The sequence below is a fragment of the Typopeltis vanoorti genome, chromosome 18 (genome assembly GCF_054136105.1).
Source record: "Typopeltis vanoorti isolate ZY-2024b chromosome 18, IOZ_Tvanoo_1.0, whole genome shotgun sequence".
Taxonomy (NCBI): Eukaryota; Metazoa; Arthropoda; class Arachnida; order Uropygi; family Thelyphonidae; genus Typopeltis; species Typopeltis vanoorti.
The window spans coordinates 67,613,986-67,634,043 of NC_143566.1; the positions used below are offsets into that span (position 1 = coordinate 67,613,986).

At 32.8% G+C, this 20,058-nt stretch overlaps 1 protein-coding gene across 3 annotated transcripts in view; it reads left to right on the forward strand.

Moving 5' to 3' along the window:
• The window catches only part of LOC150096740 (sucrase-isomaltase, intestinal-like), a 44,022-nt gene that overhangs the window by 10,767 nt on the left and 13,197 nt on the right, over positions 1-20,058 (forward strand). Inside the window, exons 1-5 of one of the 3 annotated variants that reach the window (XM_090408463.1) lie at positions 12,911-13,042; positions 15,225-15,414; positions 15,513-15,736; positions 18,165-18,328; positions 19,816-19,987. In XM_090408463.1, coding sequence (XP_090264589.1) covers positions 15,228-15,414; positions 15,513-15,736; positions 18,165-18,328; positions 19,816-19,987 — 747 coding nt within the window. In that variant the 5' untranslated portion in view covers positions 12,911-13,042; positions 15,225-15,227. Of the gene's footprint in view, positions 1-12,910; positions 13,043-15,000; positions 15,097-15,224; positions 15,415-15,512; positions 15,737-18,164; positions 18,329-19,815; positions 19,988-20,058 lie in introns of those variants that run through there. The other 2 variants (XM_090408461.1, XM_090408462.1) reach the window with 2 other exon arrangements.

Sequence of the window (20,058 nt, forward strand, 5' to 3'; positions counted from 1 at the left end):
GCTGGGGAAATGGCTAATTATTGAGTATGTCTAAGTACACATTTCCATTAATTTCTTTTTCAAGAAAGAAGAAAGGCCAATCACTCGAGCATGCATTAGTTCACACCACACATTGAGTTTTGGACTAGCTCGAATGTGTTCTCTTATGGCATGTGGGTTTCAGATCCCCAGATCCTTACATTGTGTTTGTTGACTACTCCACTCAAGTGAAATGTTGCCTCATCAGAGAAACAAACACGCTGCAAAAAATAATTATCCTCATCGATACAGGTCAAAATGAGGTTAGCAAATTCTTCACGCCTTGGACGATCATCTGGCTTTATCTCCTGGACAATTTGGACTTTGTACGCAAACAATTTCAATTTGAGAATTTGTTTGCGTACCACTTTTTGAATCGTACCACTTTGTGGACTGTACTCCTTGGCATTTGAAGTTCTAGTGAAGCCCTTCTGATTGACTTCTGCGGTGACCGGGTGAAGGCAGTTTGAACTGCCTCGACTGTCTCCTCGGAAACCGATGCCCTGCCACTGCTGTTTCTAAAAACTTTGTCTTCCATGACTTAATGAGCTTGACATCAGGTGGGTTCTTTCCATACTGTGCATTAATATCCATAAATTTTATTAATTAATAAATAAATTAATTAATAAAATATTAATAAATCTCCAGTTACAGTTCCTAAACATTCGCTGCACTGTAACTGGAGATTTTGTTTCTGCTAGCCACAAAACACATCGAGCTTTTTCCTGTACTGAAGCCGTTTTTAAAGAAAATCAGCAGCAGCGCTCCTTTGGGAAAAAACAGTATACTGAAGATACCAGTATGGAAACTTTATGAGTGCCCAAGTTTACGTGCAACAAAATTTATTCAGTTAGTTTCATTGTTAAAATATTATAACCAGTTGAAATCAGGGTAAACATTTGTGGACACCCTGTATTATGGTGTATCCATTCCCCTTTTCTAGTTCAATGGCAATGTTGTTATAGAATGTGAGCAAGTTGCTAAACATGACCTTCCCTTAATAAAAACTATGCTGTTCATTACAAAGTAGAGATTCACTGTGAACCCATTTCTGAATGCGAGCCCTAACAAAGTCAAACTACCAAATCAAAAGAACATATGAGGGTGCATATGTTCTTTTGATTTTAAGTACTTAAAATTTTAATTTTAAGTACTTAAAATCTCAAGCCACCTGTCCGATAATTGAAGTATAAGAAATATTTTACCCAATATTGCAAATATTTTCTTACTAAAAGACAAATGGGTAAATACATGAAAAAAATGTATAAAAAATATCCCTTTTATTTTATTTTAATAATTCAGACACAAAACGGAACGAGGTTTGCTGGAGAGTCCATAGACTAATAAATGCAAAACAGCCATGCACAATATTCCCTTTTAAATTGAAGTGTTTCTAGAATCTAGGAGGAAGAATTACTGCGCCTACTAGTATGAAAGATCTGGATTAAAATCTCATCAGGAAGATCTCACACTGATGCAGTTTTCCTTCTGGGAAAATCACATCCGTAGATAGTGTTTATATTTATTTAAACGCAGTTTCGTAATCTCAATAACAAACTTAATCAATCAGTATTTTGAATTGGTCAAGTAAAATGGGTACAGATGAAGAGAGGAAGAAATAAAAAAGAAAGAAAAATTACGGAAATAAAGAATATGAAAACAAGATTCCGAAAAAAAAAAGAAAGAAAAATTACGGAAATAAAGAATATGAAAACAAGATTCCGAAAAAAAAAAGAAGATAATATTAATTACTTCCGGACGCATAGACCACGTGCCAAAACATGACACCCTTCCGCTATTCACAATGTGAACTAACAGCATGCATACGCATGCACGATTCCAAGGTTCTAATTAGCCACCTGTTGTCGTAAGGGTGATGGGTACGCAGAGGTGAGCTGTTTAAGCCTACTCCCTACGGGGAAATCGCTTCCGACCGTCCCTTAGTGAAGATGGATCTGGGAGTGAATGGGCCCACCTAACTGTGTACTTTTCGAGTCTTTCTCTCCCACGTTAAACGACACTGTGAGAAGGGAAAATTCACCCCGAAGCTACTCAGGGTCGTTCTCTGAAGCCAGTTACCCTTGTGCGGGTTGTGGGACTGTTTCCTGTATGGCCTCACCCTGCGGGAATAAACTGCTTAAACTGTGAAAATGCTCAGAATAGGAAGGAGTGTTAAAATTCATGAGAAAGTCTTACTGGAACAAACCGATGTTATTAGGTTACCGAGATTCACTATCCAAACACAGGTTATTCTGCAGCAGTATTTTTAAGTAAACTGCCCAAATTAATGTGACTGAAAACAGCTCCATTCTTAATATAAAATATGATTGCATAAGAATAAATAAACGATATCAGTAATGCAGACAAATTTGATTAATATTTGTTGTACAGTACAGTATGAGACTCTAATAAAGAAAAGAAAAAAAAATTCAACGGTGATAGATCAGTAGACAAGATTTAGAACCTATCTTGGATATTTGTGATGATCAGTGCATCACGAAAATAGTGCTGTATCCAGTTCATTTTTAGTTCAATTGCTAATGCCATAAATGTTAATATTCATTGTCACTGTAAATTTAATAACAAATATTTGCGTATTTAATAACATATCACGTCTATGGCTAAATATTCTTCTGCCTGAGGCGAAGAATTAAGGGGGCGCAACAATCAGCTTTTATTTAAAAAAAAGTAAAAACGCAATATTTATTCTTTAGTCAAACTAAAATTACACCAACCATTTAAACGATGGTTCTTCATTTCGTCGTATCTTTATAAAATCGTTTGAGAAACGCAAGATGTGACGTCATGTTTCTATGACAACAAAAGGTTTGGCTATGTGGTAATATAATTATACCAACAATTCTTTTAACGCGGAAAAATGAATGGTGGTGAAATATTTAACATGTGCATGTCAAGAGTCCGTATATGATATATAAAATATAATTAATCTCACATTGAAATATTAAACTTAGTTTTCGCACTTAATTTTGGCAGTGTCTTTCTATCAAAAGTGCTCTCTTCACCTTTTGCCCTAATTCCGATCATGTTGATAGCAGTTTTACTAACGATATTATTATTATTATTATTTAAAAAGATAATAAATAATGCGATCTGCGCACAGATCGTGACAGAATTAACCAGAATTACAGAAGAATTACAAACAAGAATTACAGAAGTAGTATGAAGGATTTTTCATTCCAAAACAGATATCAGACTCTTAGAAAGAATTTGTCTTGTTAGTAGTGCAATCCCAAGTCAAATTCATGCTTAATGTTGCACCTCTATCTTTTCCAAACTTTTCATATTTCAAAGATGAGTTTGTCTTACTTTACTATAAAATAAAAATCGATATCTATTTCCTCCATTATTATTTTTATTTAATAGGTTTTGATTCCATTAAAAGCTGTGGCTTGTTTGACGTAAAAATATCATTTTAAAAACTAATAATCTCAATGTACAAATTATTGATTGCCAAAGAAAGAAATTAACTTTCATAGGTGTTTAGAGTAATGAAAAAAATTACCTCTTTATTTGTATATATCTAAAAAAATACTATCAATGAACCAGAGAAATGAAAGATTTATATTTTATCTTATAAACATTTTATCTTTCAATATGTTCCCATCCTTTGTTGTCTGGTGACAGAAAAAATAAAAATAAAAATAAAAATCTGCATTTTGTAGATGTCTGAAGGGTATCTATTATGATGACTGTTGTCACCGCATCCTACATGACTTTTTTTTTTTGTGTGTGTGTGTGTGTGTGTGTGTGTGTGTGTGTGTGTGTGTGTGTGTGTGTGTGTGTGTGTGTGTGTGTGTGTGTGTGTGTGTGTGTATTCTACCTTTCAGAAGCTCAACCATGGAAACAATTCATTCTAAAAGCAGAATTTTTGAATGTACCAGAGAAACTCTATGACGCAGCATGCCATCTCCAAGTCAGTTCACGGAGTTACATCGTGGAGAGAGAGAGAGAGAGAGAGAGAGAGAGAGAGAGAGAGAGAGAGAGAGAGAGAGAGAGAAATGATTAATGAACTGCAACCAGCCAAGCGTACTCTATACCAACCCTGGCAAAGATGGGAAAGTTTTCCTAATACAACAAAGGTTATGGCACGCACATTTATGAATTCTGATGTTACTTGGCTCATGGGACGTGCATGAAAGTGGGGATTAGGGAAAGATTTACACTTGCTACTGGGGAAGTCTAAGTAGTTGCAAACTTTTAAAACTCTTCACGTTTCAATGATGAAAAAAAAAAAAAAAACTGTGGCTTGTTCAAGAAAGAGCCACATCATTGGTAGGACAACGACTTGATAACTTGCTTTCTGTTTGCTTTAACTATTCTTTACCACTTTGGCTTATATTGTTGAAAAATGCCTCCCTTGGTTTCATAATTAGGGTTTAGTGAAGACGCTTGTGTATTGGACCGCAAAAATTGCAAATTAGTGTTATCAATAAACAGGGAAAAAAAATAAAAAATAAATTTATTCTCCTTTTTTTTATTCTTTCTTCATTTTGCATTAAAAGATCGTAAAATGGAGAGAATGGATGTCATTTTGTTGCTCAAGGCAGTTTCTTGAAAATTCATAAAAAAAAACCCTAATTATAATTCTCTTGAGTGTTGGTTTTCTTTGTGTAACATAAAGAATTGCAATATTGGACACTCCTTACAATGAAAAGCCATCTTTTAGAACATAATGAATTTTAATGAGTGATATAGTGGGAGGTTATTATTCTGAGAAGAGAGCAAATTTTATTTCGACTTCTTATGGCAATCTTCCAATTAACTTGAAGGCGTTCACTTCTCGAAGTTTTTTTCCTTTCTAAATTTAAAACGAAAGTCGACTTTTATTGTAGTATATTCAAACAAGACAACAATAGTTAGTAGAAAGAGTGTTAATGATTCAATCTATCACGTTTTGACCTCGTTTGTCTTCTTACTCTATTCTCTATTTAAATCTTTATTTTTTAGTGTATTCATTACGGTTGAGTGAAATGTCAGCTGAAAAACCCTTCGAAAGAAAAGGATGATTATTTAAAAAAGGAAAAATCCTGTCTTCTGTGAAAGCATGAGAGAGAGAGAGAGAGAGAGAGAGAGAGAGAGAGAGTATGCGCGTGTGCGTCAGTTGACTTATGGCCAAAGCAACTAATGCTGGTCAGACCAGTGTATTATGTCTGCTAATACGTGTTTTTTCTGGTCAGTTTGCCTATTTTGCGGACAGAAAAACTACATTTTCTGCATACTAAGGTTATTCATGTCCTAATCTTTCGAAATTTGACCGTGTAAAACAAAAACAAATAAAAAACTGTTTTTAACAACTTTATTCAGTTACTGTTTTATGGTTCAAATAAACTTGCAGTAGTGGCAAAAGTTACTATGAAGTCTCACACTGTGTGGTAGTTTATGGTGTTTTGGACTGACACTTTAACATAGCCTGACCCTTGATATAGATCAACAGATATTAGGGATGCGGCGGATTCCCCCCCCCCCTTCCCGAACACCGAGATTTTGCTTCACATTCTAGATATCTTTCTTTTCTTTATTAGTGGAAGTATTTGAAGAATTCACATTCCTTGTATTTTCACGACAACACACCCTTATCCAAATGATAATAGAACGATTGGCAGACAATAATGTGGCAAATTAACCTACATAACTGTCTAGGAAGAATATTACTTGCTTATTTTGGAGAGCTAATCAAACAGAGACTAGATATGTCACGTGATTTAGAATTACTAGAAAATAACTCCGAAGCTGCTAAGACTGAGAAATATTACAAATTGTGATTTTGTTTCATTTTGTCTAAGTTCTCTGACTAGTGCTTTTTTGAAGTAGTAAAAATCCCTAATTTCGGAGAAAAAAATTCTACTACAGCCACCTGAGACTGTCTAACTCACCCTTAGATACAAAACTCCTAGAAAAGGTTTCTAGGAGAGATGGACATAAGTCCCCTGGAGGAAGGTCAACAACAATAATAATATAAACCCCCGTGAGTGGAGTAAGATATTTTTTATTTTAATATTTTTTCAAATATTTTATATTTTTACTTTTTAAAATTTTTTTTACCCGATTTTTACATACATGAACCTCAAGTAATACGGAATACCATTTTACGCAGAAAATGGTACTCCACCATGGATTAGAATGAGGAAGTCTTTTTCAAGCCACCTCAGACCTCTGATAAGCAGGAAGGTTGTCGCACACCGGGCGATGAAATCCATCTCCTACCTTAAAGACAGTTACAAGCATTCAAACCCACAGACTGTTGGTTCGAAAGCGGGAGTGCTATCCTTACAGAAGATTACGGAATATATTATTTCTTTTTATAAATATCAACGGAAAGGCATAAATTTATATTTATTTATGGAAATAAATATAAAATTATATCAGGTAATACAAAACGCAAAGCGAGAGAGAGAGAGAGAGAGATTGTTTCTACGCATTCTGTCTACGTCTGACGCGTTTGTTTAAATACTCCCCGAAGCATTTGCCCCTAATGAGATGCATTATGGTACAGATGAGCAGTATTGCACGTGACTTGTATGTAACCCGAAGGTAAACACTGTGAAAAGCCGCTCCCCGACATTTACTGACTACAACGACAGAAGTCTGTGATTAGAGTACTCGGAACCATTAAGTATCTGGTGTGAGGTTGTTAGTTTGAATCAGAGATTCAACCCTGTGGGGCTGGTGGAGCAAAGTTGCAGTAGTTCCCCCGAAGATAGTGACGAGAGAGTACACACCATTTCGTCACCGGTAGAGTCATTTGTTTTAAATGTCTTTGACAACATTCACTTTATTCAATAGCCCAACAGAGCCAGTCAGGCTTTCGTTAATGAGCCAAGGTCGGGACCACTAATCAGCAACCCAAAGAAATATATAAAAATAAATAAATAATATCGCTGCTGTAGTAACGATGCTGACGATTGTTATAAAAAGCTCCTGTTAATGAATGATTAGACAAATATACATTATGCAAATTTATCCAGACCAACAACATTCATTTAAGCTGGAGGCACTTCTCTGCATTATGCTACAATTCATCCTCATCATGTGATCTCCATCATTTCGTTTCGATTTACAATCACACGTGAACATTTACTGAATTTATATGCTTCCAAACATTGGTATTTTTCTATTCGTAAAACTGTCAAAAATGTTTGTTGTCAATGGTTCGATTGCTGCTGCTGCATTCTCACACAACTGCATTCTCACATAACTGCAGGTTCTTGCATGAATTTCGGAGCCTTTTGTGCAGACATCGACCCCCCAATAATGACAACATTGCTCCAACCCTTAATTATGTTTTAATGTTGTTCGTCACGAAATGCTCGCTCTCTCCTGTGAACCTTATGATATTTCTTCATCACTGGCTTGGTAATTATTAAATGATATCTACTAGGATGCTATCGACATTATTAAGTAACACTTTTAGTTATCTGTTTTTGTTTTTATAACCTTTTTTTTTTTTTTTTACTAGAGAAGCAATAGAAGCAGAACAAGCGATGCCATGTTTTTCATTTTTTTGCATCGGAATTCTTTTACTACATTGAGTGAGTTTAATTTTGTTCCATACTGGTATCAGTTTATATAAAAGACCAAACAACTATTATTATCACTAATATCGTCTATTGGTTTTGATTTCTGTTTGTGAGATCGTCGATTAATGGAGTTGGAACGAATATATTTTAGCAAAATATATCAATGAATAAAACCTAAAATGCACAGTTAAACCTCCGATTGTTTTCTTTATGAAATTTTTACGTAAAAAAAAAACAAAAAAAAACGAAACATTTTTATATGGAAAAACATTTTTGTTCTAGGTGTTTATCAGGACTTCCCAGCCCCCCCTCGTATAATCAAAAATGGCACATTACAGATAGAACAATAACTTTTCTTTGTCTATAATACAAACTTAAATTAAATTAAATTCTCTATAATATAATACAAAAATGTAAAGCTCCCAGTCGAAACGCCAAAGCAAATGGCGCCATCTGTAGACCAAGCAGAGAAGAGTAATCTATAGGACTGATGATGTTCTTGTTTGTTTTGAACGGCGTAAGCACCTAGGGCTATGAGGTTAGTGGATTACGCCTGTGAATTATGTGTTTTCTAGTCGTTGGCCTGTTTTTTTAGCTTGATGAAAAACCGGAATTTCTGAATAGTAGAAACCTTATCATCAACGTTTGAGAGTTGCTAACATATCTTCAGTTGAACAATTTTTATAATGGTTCTTCGTATCCTACAAGGAATTGAACTTCAAGCCCTTCTAGTCTTCAAGACCTTCCTGTACTAAAATGTAAATCGTCATTTATAGGTTAATTGCTGAACAAAAAAATCACAAACTATGATTGGAATTTGTCTTATAACTTAAAAAGACTTTCTTTTATTTATTTATTTTGCAAAAGTCTGAAAGCCAGGCTTGTCAAGCACTTAACAAATATTAAAAGTAACCTGCCATCACTAAACTGTTTGAAGTTGTTCAGCCATTTTCTTCCAGTTGTAATTATTCTTGTCAAGCCTTGTATCGATCAATAGAATATTATGCAAATACTTGCAGTTAGTTCTGTCTTCAGCTCGTTGTCTTAATTTTCTTGCGCTGTTTTTTATTATTGTTAAGTCTTTCTTGCGTGTGAAAGTACACTTAAGGTCTTTAAACACATTTCCGGTTGAGTTCATTTACTGTTCATTGTTAAAAAGGTTTCTTACCAAAGGAAATAGCACAGAACATGGAAGAGGCTGACCAAGTTCATCATCAGCGATAATCTTGGATTTAATGAGATACAGCTGATTGGGTACATTATAAATAGCTTTCACTTTATCGCTGTGAAACACACACACACACATGGAAAAATGTAGATACTTTTATAGAGTGAGAAAGAACCTCGAAAATTCTACAGAACCGTTATATGGGTGCAACAGGCGGTTGAGAAAAAATATCACCTGAATATAAAAAGAAACAAATGTATGAAAGAATAATAGTTTAAGTTAAGATATGATAAAAAGACAGTTTTTTTTTATCCGTTTCTTGCACGTCTTTGTTTATTGGGTCTTTGTTGTATTCTCTTCCTTCTATTTTGCCTTTCTATTCGTCTATCTTTACATTCATTGTTAGTGAGAAGGTGGAAGCGAAAATGGATCTCTGTGTTAATTAGTTTAATTGCTGTTACAATCTCTTTGATCGCTACACTTCCACGCCGTCTTCTACTCGGGCTATTTCAGAAGAAATCTTTCTCAACCATCTTACACGAATATTTCTAAAAGGTGAAGATCCGGATAGTGACCCCAATTTTCTTTGCCACTTTCATGTCGATCACATAATGGTATAATTAGTTCTCCTTTATTGGACATAAAACAACATACAGGTGAGACCAGTCAGGTATTTATTTTTATTTATTTTTTTTTCTCCTGTCCGTTGCCTCAACAACTGTAATGAGCAAACACAAACCTCAAGTAATAAGGAACAGAATTTGCAAAAAAAAATTACTTCCGCTCCTTTAGTTTTTATTTATTTATTTTATTTTTTACTTTTTAGCCGTTGTCATTAGCAACCACGTGATCTAGTTAACAATGTGTCAGAGACGTGAGATGGCACTCCATTGCCAGTAGCATGAAATGCGCGCAACTAAAGATAAAATAATAGGACAATTAGCATTATATCCGAGGGGTAAGATAGTTTGTGGATTCAGTACGAGATGATCGACTAATGATTTTCTTTATAGTGACAAGAATAATCAAGCCAGGCTTCAATTGGGTTAGATCATTTTTTTCAGCATCATTTCTTGTATGTTATCATTAAAGAAATATTATCAACAACTTTCGCTTTCTGCAAAAGGAGGCGGGGGGGGGGGGTTCTAATTCTTTTGAGCATAATAAAGAAAGTAATCAGGCAACTTTATTAGAAATTCATTTCTTTTTTTTTTTAATAATTAGAATAGGAATTAATGAATGGTGAATGTACCTGGATAACTTTCTCCCTCATGCTTCGTCTAACACCAGATAACCAGAATTAAACATCGATAGAACAGAAAGAGGATGTCCGGTGATGATTATATCAGTTATTTCCGCATTTTCTGATTTCAGATTACACGAATGGTTTAAAATGACTATCAGGCAAGTATTAATGTGCCCAGTTTTATATATCGGGTTTCAAATAACTGATATAGGCAATGAATAAATATGAAAATTAATAATAATAATAATAACAAATATGCATTTTAAAAACTAAAATAATAAAAAAGTAAAATAATTAAATTTAAAACGAAAACATATTAAATAATTTACATTATCTTATACACCTTAATAATACTTACGACACATTTATATTAAGATGAGAATCTCCTCGGTGCATTTAATTATAATTAGTGGAATGTTATATATATATATATATATATATATAAGCCGGAAAAAAAAAAAACTAATTTATGTAGGTGTGTGATGTTTCTCGATTTTCACAATCGAAATTATATAAAATTACGTATCGCCTTCATCTTAAAGGCATTTTTGGGACGTTAATAATTCTGCTAGTGGAATTTAGAACAATCCCTTCAATTGTTTCTTGTAATGGTTCTTAGGTCCTTGGCTGTCATTGTGTTTCAGTATAATGTTTCTATTTGCTGCTTCGCGCTCATTATATCAAGCTATTATCTCATCTCCATATCCACCTGCATGTAAGAGCGATTAATCATATCTAATAGCGGAGATAGTTCAGGGATTTTTTTCTCTCCCTGTTTTCTTTTTCATATTCCTCTTGAGTTATGTCCCACATCCGGTTTTCGGCATTTTGGTTAAATACGTTTTATTTTTATTTACAACCTGCATTGTTTAATGGTTCGGTAATTCTCTCAGGTGTGAGACAATTATTTATTTTTTTAAATTCTTTTGCTAACTTTCTAGATAAAATATAGATTGCAAAAAATAAAGACAGATTAGTAATTTGCTCTCTCTCTTTCTGTCTTGCTGTTAACCTCATGCTTTTATTTTTCTTAGTAGATTTTGTAGATGCTCACGTAATCATGTTCCATTAAGTTGAAAAAAAAAATGCTTTTAAGTGGCAAGATGTGCAAAACATTATAAAAAATTCTTTCGATAATTATTAAAATTAGAATTGACGAATTAAAATGTCTGGATAAATTCAAATTTTTGAATCGGAAACAGTTTGAAATTTTAATCGGAAAACGTGTTCAAATTTAAAACTGAAAATCATTTTTAAATACGATTATATTTTTCCCATTTCTAAAAATTTATTTTAAAAAATAGAACTTTAACACTATGCGAAAATGGCGCTGCTTGTTATATAGCATTAGGTGTCGAATTATGTAACACTGAGATAAAAATCAACTACAACAGGAAGGCGATAAGCTTCTATTTAAAGGTACACAAATAAATAAATAAATAAAGTCAAAACCAATGTCCCACATCGTTATATACTATGTTAGAGAACAGTAATTACTTTTTCTTTTTTCATATTTATTTAACTCACGTCCACACATATATAACTTTGTATTGAGATATGTCACAGAAGATGATAATAAAGACAGATCTGTCAACTTGAGGAAGTCTCTTGTCCAGGTTCTTAACGAGGACAAGATTTTTTCCATATTTAAAATAGTCTTGTTGCAACTTGTCTGACGGCTTCATTTACCTATAATTACTGTGCTGCCATCTATAGGCGTTAAATTATTTCAAGAAAAATTTTTACGATGCAATAAAATATCGTAAAGACATTTCTGATGTTAAAAATTGTCGTTCTACTTTCTCAATTAGTAATAACACAAACAGTTATTAATGAGATTATATTGTAGATTTAATCAAACGAAAATGTAAGGAAATTTCGAGTGGTCCGGTAGATGGCAGCTGAGTAATACGAAATATAAAAATGAATTTAAATATTGGTCCCATGTAAATAAAATCTTTTTTACACTTAAAAAAAAAATTAAAAAGATGCTTTAAATTAAAAAAAAAAGCAAATAAAACATTTACGTTAAAAAGGTAAATATCTTAAATATTAATTTCTTTTATTATTATTTTTAACCTTATCATCAAGACACCAAAAGAAATATTTAATGTATTCTTTTTATTTGACATACGTTTAACATATTAGATCTGTTTCTTTTAGTTCAATTATAGAATAATTTATGCTTGTACTACTGCAAATACTCGTAAACTTTGAAAGCTCACTCTTTCCCCTTCTTCAAGAAACACACTGGGGGAGGATATACTAGCTTCTTGAATTCATAAAAATTATATAACCTTAAAAAGTCACTCAATTTTTACAGCCTACTTACAATAATAATAACAACCTGAACCTGGGGGAAAACCTGAAGAAAAACAGCAGAGTATTAATTGGAAACAGAAAAAAATCTAAAAATTGCATGAATCATATTTCACATTGTTTAATTAATGATGTGGGTTCTCCGGCCGGTTTGTCTAGTTTGCAAAATATATCTTGATATATTAGCATTTTTATAATTATCAAATGCCATAAATATTAAAAGTTATTGATTATAATTATCAATTATTTATAATTGATTATAATAGTCCATTATTTATAATTAATGACTGTAATTATTAATTATAAAACAATAATGGGAAAAGATTCAAAGAATATTTAGTAATGATGTTACATAGCAATCAGAAAATAGGAATTTATAATTTACTAGATTGACTTTTGTCGCATGGTGGAAAGGATGATTGTAATAATAACAATAATAATAATTACGGAAAATTAGTATGTGAAAATTACGATGACTTCTATTGAGGACGGAGAATGCTTTAAAAAAAAAATGAGAGCTTGTGCAGTAATATGCAATTATCACATCGTAGATGTTTGTTTACAGTGCATGTTATGATACGATTTGAATTTCAAAATACGGTTCTTTTTTCCCCCATCAATATTTGTTTATGCTTAATCACAATAATACCCGTTCATATTTCATCCCACGATCAGTTCCAAAGAATATCACACTTGTTTATATTCTGTTAATTCCATCAAATAATTCCTCAAAATTTTCTATAGATAAATTTGGTAAGTAGTTATGTGCAATCAGAGGAATTTTTGGATTTTAATTTGTCTTTTTTTTCGTTGTCGTTAATAAATATCGCTTTTTTTAGTATTGCAAATAATAATGGAATCTTTAGTATCCAAAGTTTCCTTAAATTCTTATTTATAATCACACATTAATTATCATGAGTATTTAATTTAATTGTTTCGTTAATTATATGAGTGTATTTATTTAAAATAATTATTATTGTTTATGTTGCCAATCGAATTTGGATGATTGTTCGGTACTTATTATTGAAATTAATTATTAGTTCATAATTTAATTAAGCATTTCAATGATTTTAATTATTTCATATAGACTTTTTCTGTTTAATAATTTGAATATATTGTAGGAAGGCTAATCAGAATAGTTCGTAGACAGAAACAAACTAAATAACTATACAGACTGGCTATAGAGTGTACAGTTATAAATACTGGAAACTGGTTTTCAAATATACAGTTTACAACGTTCATTTTAGTCCTTGAATGCGGGTCTTGTGATTGATGCAGTGCAATAATGACACACACACACACACATCATACACACACAGCCCATATCTACATTGTTATATTTCCTGGTCATTCGCATTCTGAGTCTTTTCATGTGCGTGCTCATTTTGATGAAGTGCAACTGTTAATTATAATTACTAATTTACAATTAAAAATGAATATATGTTGATTGCAATTTGGCAAGGTTATGAATTGCATTGTCAGCTGTCAGATACATTCAGAATAACCCTACACTGGTATAACAATAATTATGAACCCCCCCTCCCTCTTCTTCCAGAGTGGAAAAATCTCAATTGACTCCAGTTCTGCTGTAATAATGCTGTCTGCGTTTATATTACCCTACTTTGCCTTCTTTATTGAATGTTCGGCTGCCTTAACTATCGACTGCCGCCATCTATTTATTCCTACTATGTCTTATTTCTCACGCTCTTTAGTCTAACAAATTTATTTGTTTTAACGACCGCACTAGTTTGACTATATATTGAGTATGAGAATATAAGATCTTAAACCAAAGACATGGCTTAAATATAATTCATATAAACTTCTGTCTTATGCAGGTTCGAACTTTTTAGGATAGTGCATTGATAGAATCAGTCCAATGTGTTGTTTACAAACTATTAAGTCAAACAGAAATATGTACAGAACGAGTTACTTTCACATATATGCACAATGTCATTACAAAATTTTTCTTTTTACTATTCTCAATCCTTTCTAATCTAACCCTAGTTCAAAGTTAATTCACAATCTAGCATAACATTAACTGAATATAAGACATACCTTGGTTAAGCCTAATCATCATTAATATACATTATCTCATAAACGTAGACGCTTTACGTACATTCTTTTTTCAGTATTACAACTACTTACAATTCTTGTTCATCAGACACTCTTTAACATCAGTGACGTAGCTACGTGGGATGCGGTCCTCCCCGGGCGGCACTTTTCACATGAGACACAATTTTATTTTTTCGAGGATTCTTCTATTTATGTTAACTTAGTAATTTTATTACTTAATAATTAGTTTTCAACAACTATACTTACAACTAAAATAAACATAAACATAGTGTTTTAATTTCTTTCCCTACGTCGTTTTGACTTTTTGTAATACTTTTGGTGTATATTGAGAGGGACGGCAAACTCAGGGATCTCCCCCCCCCCTCCCCGGGCGGCAAAAGCTCTAGCTACGCCACTGTTTCACATTAACCCAATGTTTCTCAACCTTTTTTGGATCATGCCCCACCTCAACGTCTCAAAGATTTTGATTCCCCCCCCCCCTCTAGCATAACAGTCAGCCAAATTCTGAAAAAAGTATAATATAAATATGTACATGTACATTTTCAAGGTTTTCCTCAAACCAATATCGCAGTAGTAATTGCAGTATGACATGGTGCATTACTGTGTTCAAATGACAGTGGACCATTCTGTAAACCTGCCAAAATATGCGAACCATGCATTATTCAGAAGTGGTGAGTGACCGTCATTCTTCCTGGCAGACTCGTATTGAATTTTATATCTTTATATTTAGAATAGTAAGTAGCCTACATTTTAATTATATATTTAATTATAAAATGAATTTTAAGAATATCTAAAATTTTGAAAATATTTTAATAAGTGTCTTTTTCGTAGCTAATAAGCAGGTCGTATCATATCTTTGTAGAAAATGGCTAGACCAACCTGGGTAGTTTGGATACGGCAACATAAAAGATCTCTTCCTCGGTGGGTTTGGATTCTTATACCTTTATCCATGGCTACTGTTATTATTGGACTTATTGTGAGAAGTATTATTTTACAAGAGAAGTCGCACATGGACACGAATGCCGATTTGATTGAGTGTCCAGGATTTAAGGGTAACGTTTAGGATTCATAAAAAAAAAATGTCTAAATCTAATTATGATAATTCAATAGATTTTTTTTTTTATTCGTTCATGTCTGCTTTCTTTCGTAGATCACACGAGCTGCGAAAAAGTGGGGTGCTCCTGGTCTTCCTTCAAGCCCCAGTGTCATCTTCCAAGAGGATTCTCCGCTTATACTTTGAAATCTAAGAAAACTTTCAAGAACGGTTTCGCAGCCGAATTGGTAAAAGAGAAAAATATTTCATTATATGGGCCCATGTTTGATAATGTGACTATGAAAGTGAAATACGTGTCGGATAAAATATTACGGTTCAAGGTAAGACAATTTGAATGCTGAAGTTGAAAGTAGTATGTTTCCGGAATAAGTGTTTATGCGGAAAAGGTGTTCCAGAAAAATATAATAAATAAAAACAATATTGATTCACTAATCGATCAGGAGAAGCCATTGCTTTCTCTTTGCAAATGCTTGGGATTATTGAATTGTTCTTAATGTCAGTCCCACCCAGAACGATTGCAAACAGGATTAGAAGAGGTGCAGTCTTGTTAAAAATGGAGATATCAAAAAAATAACTCAACATTATTAATGTCTGAGAATGTGTAAGGTGGCTTGGTTACTAAAAAAAAAAAAAGATGAAAGATCAAAATACGTTCTTGGAGAAAATTGCAAAAAAAAAAAAAAATAATAATAATAATAATAATAAAATCTAGAGGTAAAAGATGTAGGTGTGGCGATGCTGTAAGGAGGATTTAGAAGATCGAAATGTAAGCGTTATTGATCACAAACGAATAATGAAATATTAATTAAATGAAACTGTCCTAAAATCCGAACACTTTTTACACTTATTCTAGAAAGCGATGATAGTGATGTCTTTTTGAGACTGTAAGTATTCACAAAGTGCTATTCTTTTGTTTGTCATACTAATGGATAGCATTATAACGTTAAGTGGTGGCCGCCATGGAAAAAACTTATTCCTGAGAAAAAAAAAACGTAATTATAAATATAATGTTTTGCTATTTACACTCACTCATGAGAGATTAGAAATTTCTAACACATTTCAACTTGTAATAAATACAAGCTGATAATAGATGGCGAAACATATAACTCATATCCATCCCACCAGTTTATCGCTTCATTATATCAGCCGATAAAAGTAGATCTAGATTCTTGTAATTGTATATTCTGTCTCATTATGAAGTCGAATTGCATTATTCAGTTTTTGGAAATCGGTAGGCTTCCGGTCTTTACACTCAATAGTCAACGAAAGCTGAGCTAATGGCTACTATCATTTTAAACACAGTGGCGCGAGAGTGCGGAAGATCGCGACAATCTCGCGATCCTAAACACGAGTTCGTATTGTAATCTGAAATAATGTAAGTTCTTAGATTTTTTTATATATTTTTTAATTTATTATTATTTTTATTTTTTTTTATTTTTAAATTAATGTGGTAGGTGAAAAATCCGAATTTTAGGAAAAAAAAAACAGCAACTTGATTGTGCCGGTTTAGATCACGACCAGAATGAAACTTATAACGGCTTTCTTCTAACATAAAAAAATAATAAATGAAGTTCTTCCAGCATAAAAATAAACCCGCTAATGTCTTATATTTCCCAAAGGACTATTGAAGGGTAGCTAATCTCCATTTTAGTAGTCGCCGATAGATGGCCCAAAAATATCAATGATTTTCATAATCATTCCAGGAGAGTGCAATAGACAACTACCGCCATCTCGTGGTCTTTAAAACAAAAATCACATTTAATTTTAATGTCATATTTAATATTAATTTATTCAAAACATTTAAATATATTAAACATAATTTATTTATATCAAAATATAAAGATATCTACAGGTGTCTTAATTTTAGACACCTGTAGATACAAGAACTTTTCAATTGAAGGTAGGTTAGCTCTTCTCATAGGGAAGCAAACATGCCTCAGAACGCACGCAATTAAACTAACCCCAGCGTTGTAGCTTGAGATTCTTCTGCCGCAATTCTAACCAATGCAATCCAATCTCATCTCTCTCTCTCTCTCTCTCTCTCTCTCTCTAGTAATACTGTAACTGGATTCTGAATTTTCCTTATAATTTTTTTTTTTTCGCATCTATTGTTAAAGGGTTCGTATGAAACAGAATGGGTTGAATACCAATGATGTTATCTCCTCCAGGCCCTAATACTATCCTTTCTCTTGCAATAAATTAGTAAACTAGAAACTGAGCACCCGTATCCTATTGCAATAATGCCTTCGTAACATTACTTACTTATTTACTAACAATGTATATAATATCTACCTGTAAATAATGCCCACCTGTTGCAAGCATAACCTATTACTGTTTACGGCAGCATAAAATTCCATCTGTTTTCGTTTGTTGACATGAACAATGTACCACTTTTCAGCCACCTGTTAATTATGCAGAGAAACTGTTGTTACCATGGCGACATAAAAGTATAATCTCAATTCGTTTTTCTTAGCCAAACAGAACGAAAATTGTCAACTCTGCTTATTGTATAAGGACTTAAAAACGTTCGGCTGCAAGATGCATTTAAAAAAAAAATCCATTTCTTGCATTCACAGACTTCTTTGAAAAAAAAACTTGCACTGAAAAAGGAAGAGGTTGATAATGTTTGCAGTATTATTATTACAATAAATGCGTTTTTATTGTTTGCCATAATAAATACTGTATGGTTACCTGCATTAAGATTTGTATTTAATTTATTTAATTTATTATTATTTTTTTTTATTGTAGTTTGAGGATTCCAGCAACAGTAGATATAGGGTTCCGCTGTCAAAGGACTTTATTGAAATTGACCGCGTCGATTCATTGACCAAATTAAAGTACGAGTTTGGCTTCAATGATGCACACAAGGCATTCTATTTTTATATCAAACGAACAAGCAATGGAGAGACTCTGTAAGTAGATTACTTTAATATTGGAAATTTCGAAGTGTAAAATTCATAATAATATTGGAGTCAATGCGTGAAGTACCGTATTAGTCAATACGTAAAAATACGAAGAATTTTTTATGATTTGCATAAAAATAATACCCATGTATGATTTCCGACTCATGTTTAGGTTTGTTTATGATTCTATCGAATCATTTCTGTACCTGGTTTGAACTGTTCAGTGATATTAGTTTTAATAGAATAAGTGAATCGACAAAGATAATACCGTTGAAACAAAATCGGTAAACGTGTGCGCAGTTATACGTAGATACGTGTTGATTAATTTGAGTCAGTTAATTAAGTGATCTATGTAACTTAATTCACTTAAATTTTATGTTTTCTTTATGAATATTGTTAGTAAATGCTTGATTTACACATCAATTAAAAGCATGTCACCAACGGATAAAAAAAGCGAGAATAAATACATATAACGAATTATAGTATCATGCCAAATTTCATTATCATCTGTCGAGTGGTTAGCATCTAATCGTACATCACATACAGACATAACAGTTATAATCTCAAGTAAAGTGCATTTTGTATTCTGTAAATATTATCTAAGAATGTACAAACGCTGTTGTAATTGTAATACATGAATTTTGACTGATAAAGTGCCTTATCATTGTGCCGATATAGAGTAAGTTATCCAACAATACATATGTATTTATTATTGAAGATCAACACAAAGAATGAGATTTAGTGGAGGATATAAAATAGATACAGAGAGATGACAGTGGTAGATCGATATATGGGGGAGGCGAGATCAATATTTAAGGGTTTTTTTTTTTTTTTTTTTTTTTTTGCGCGCGTGTGTGTGTAAACACATTAAGCTTCGAGATATGAAGCGAATGATAGAAAACAGATGCAAAGTGGGGGAAAAAAAAGTCTTAAAACTGTTCTGGAATATGCATTACGGTAAATGCATTTTTTTTTTTTCCCGCACAGAGAAAGAATTCCACCGAAACAAATTACAAAGTTTTTAGAGGAAGGTGTTTCCGTCCGCACAAATAAAATTACAGGGAATAGCAAAGAACAGAGCCCGCTTAGACGCCCGAAAGAAAATTGATGAAGCATGATTAAACAGATACGGTGTTGCCGACTGCGCCTTAACTATGGAAGCATTGACAAACGAAGTTAATTATAAATTAAAACAGACGCATTTAAGAAATAACTAATAAGATACATGTTAAAACGTTATACAAATTAAGTGGATATTGAATCCAACATTATTTCAAAGCCGAATATATAGAAACTACAAAAGTTTCGGAGGAATCCGGTAAGCAACCTTTCAGGACAGGGGCAACTCGGGGCAAAGGTATAACCTTTGTATTAATTTGCCTGTAATTGTCAGCATGTTAGAACCGATTGTAAAGTTAGAAAGCTATTTAATAACGAAGAATGTTTAATAACCCTGATTGGTTGAATTATCTTCTTTTTTTTATTTTTGTCCATAGCTGGAACACTTCAATAGGAGGTCTGATCCTCTCCGATCAGTTCCTGCAAATTGCCACCTATTTACCATCGAGCAATATCTACGGATTCGGGGAAAACTCTCACCAATCATTCCGCCACAATCTTAACTATCAAACGTGGCCCTTATTTGCAAGAGGTCAGCGGCCTAATGATGTAAGTTGAGATGCATCTACAATGAATATTAAGTCCGCCTATCTTTCTATAATTGAATATTCATACAAGAT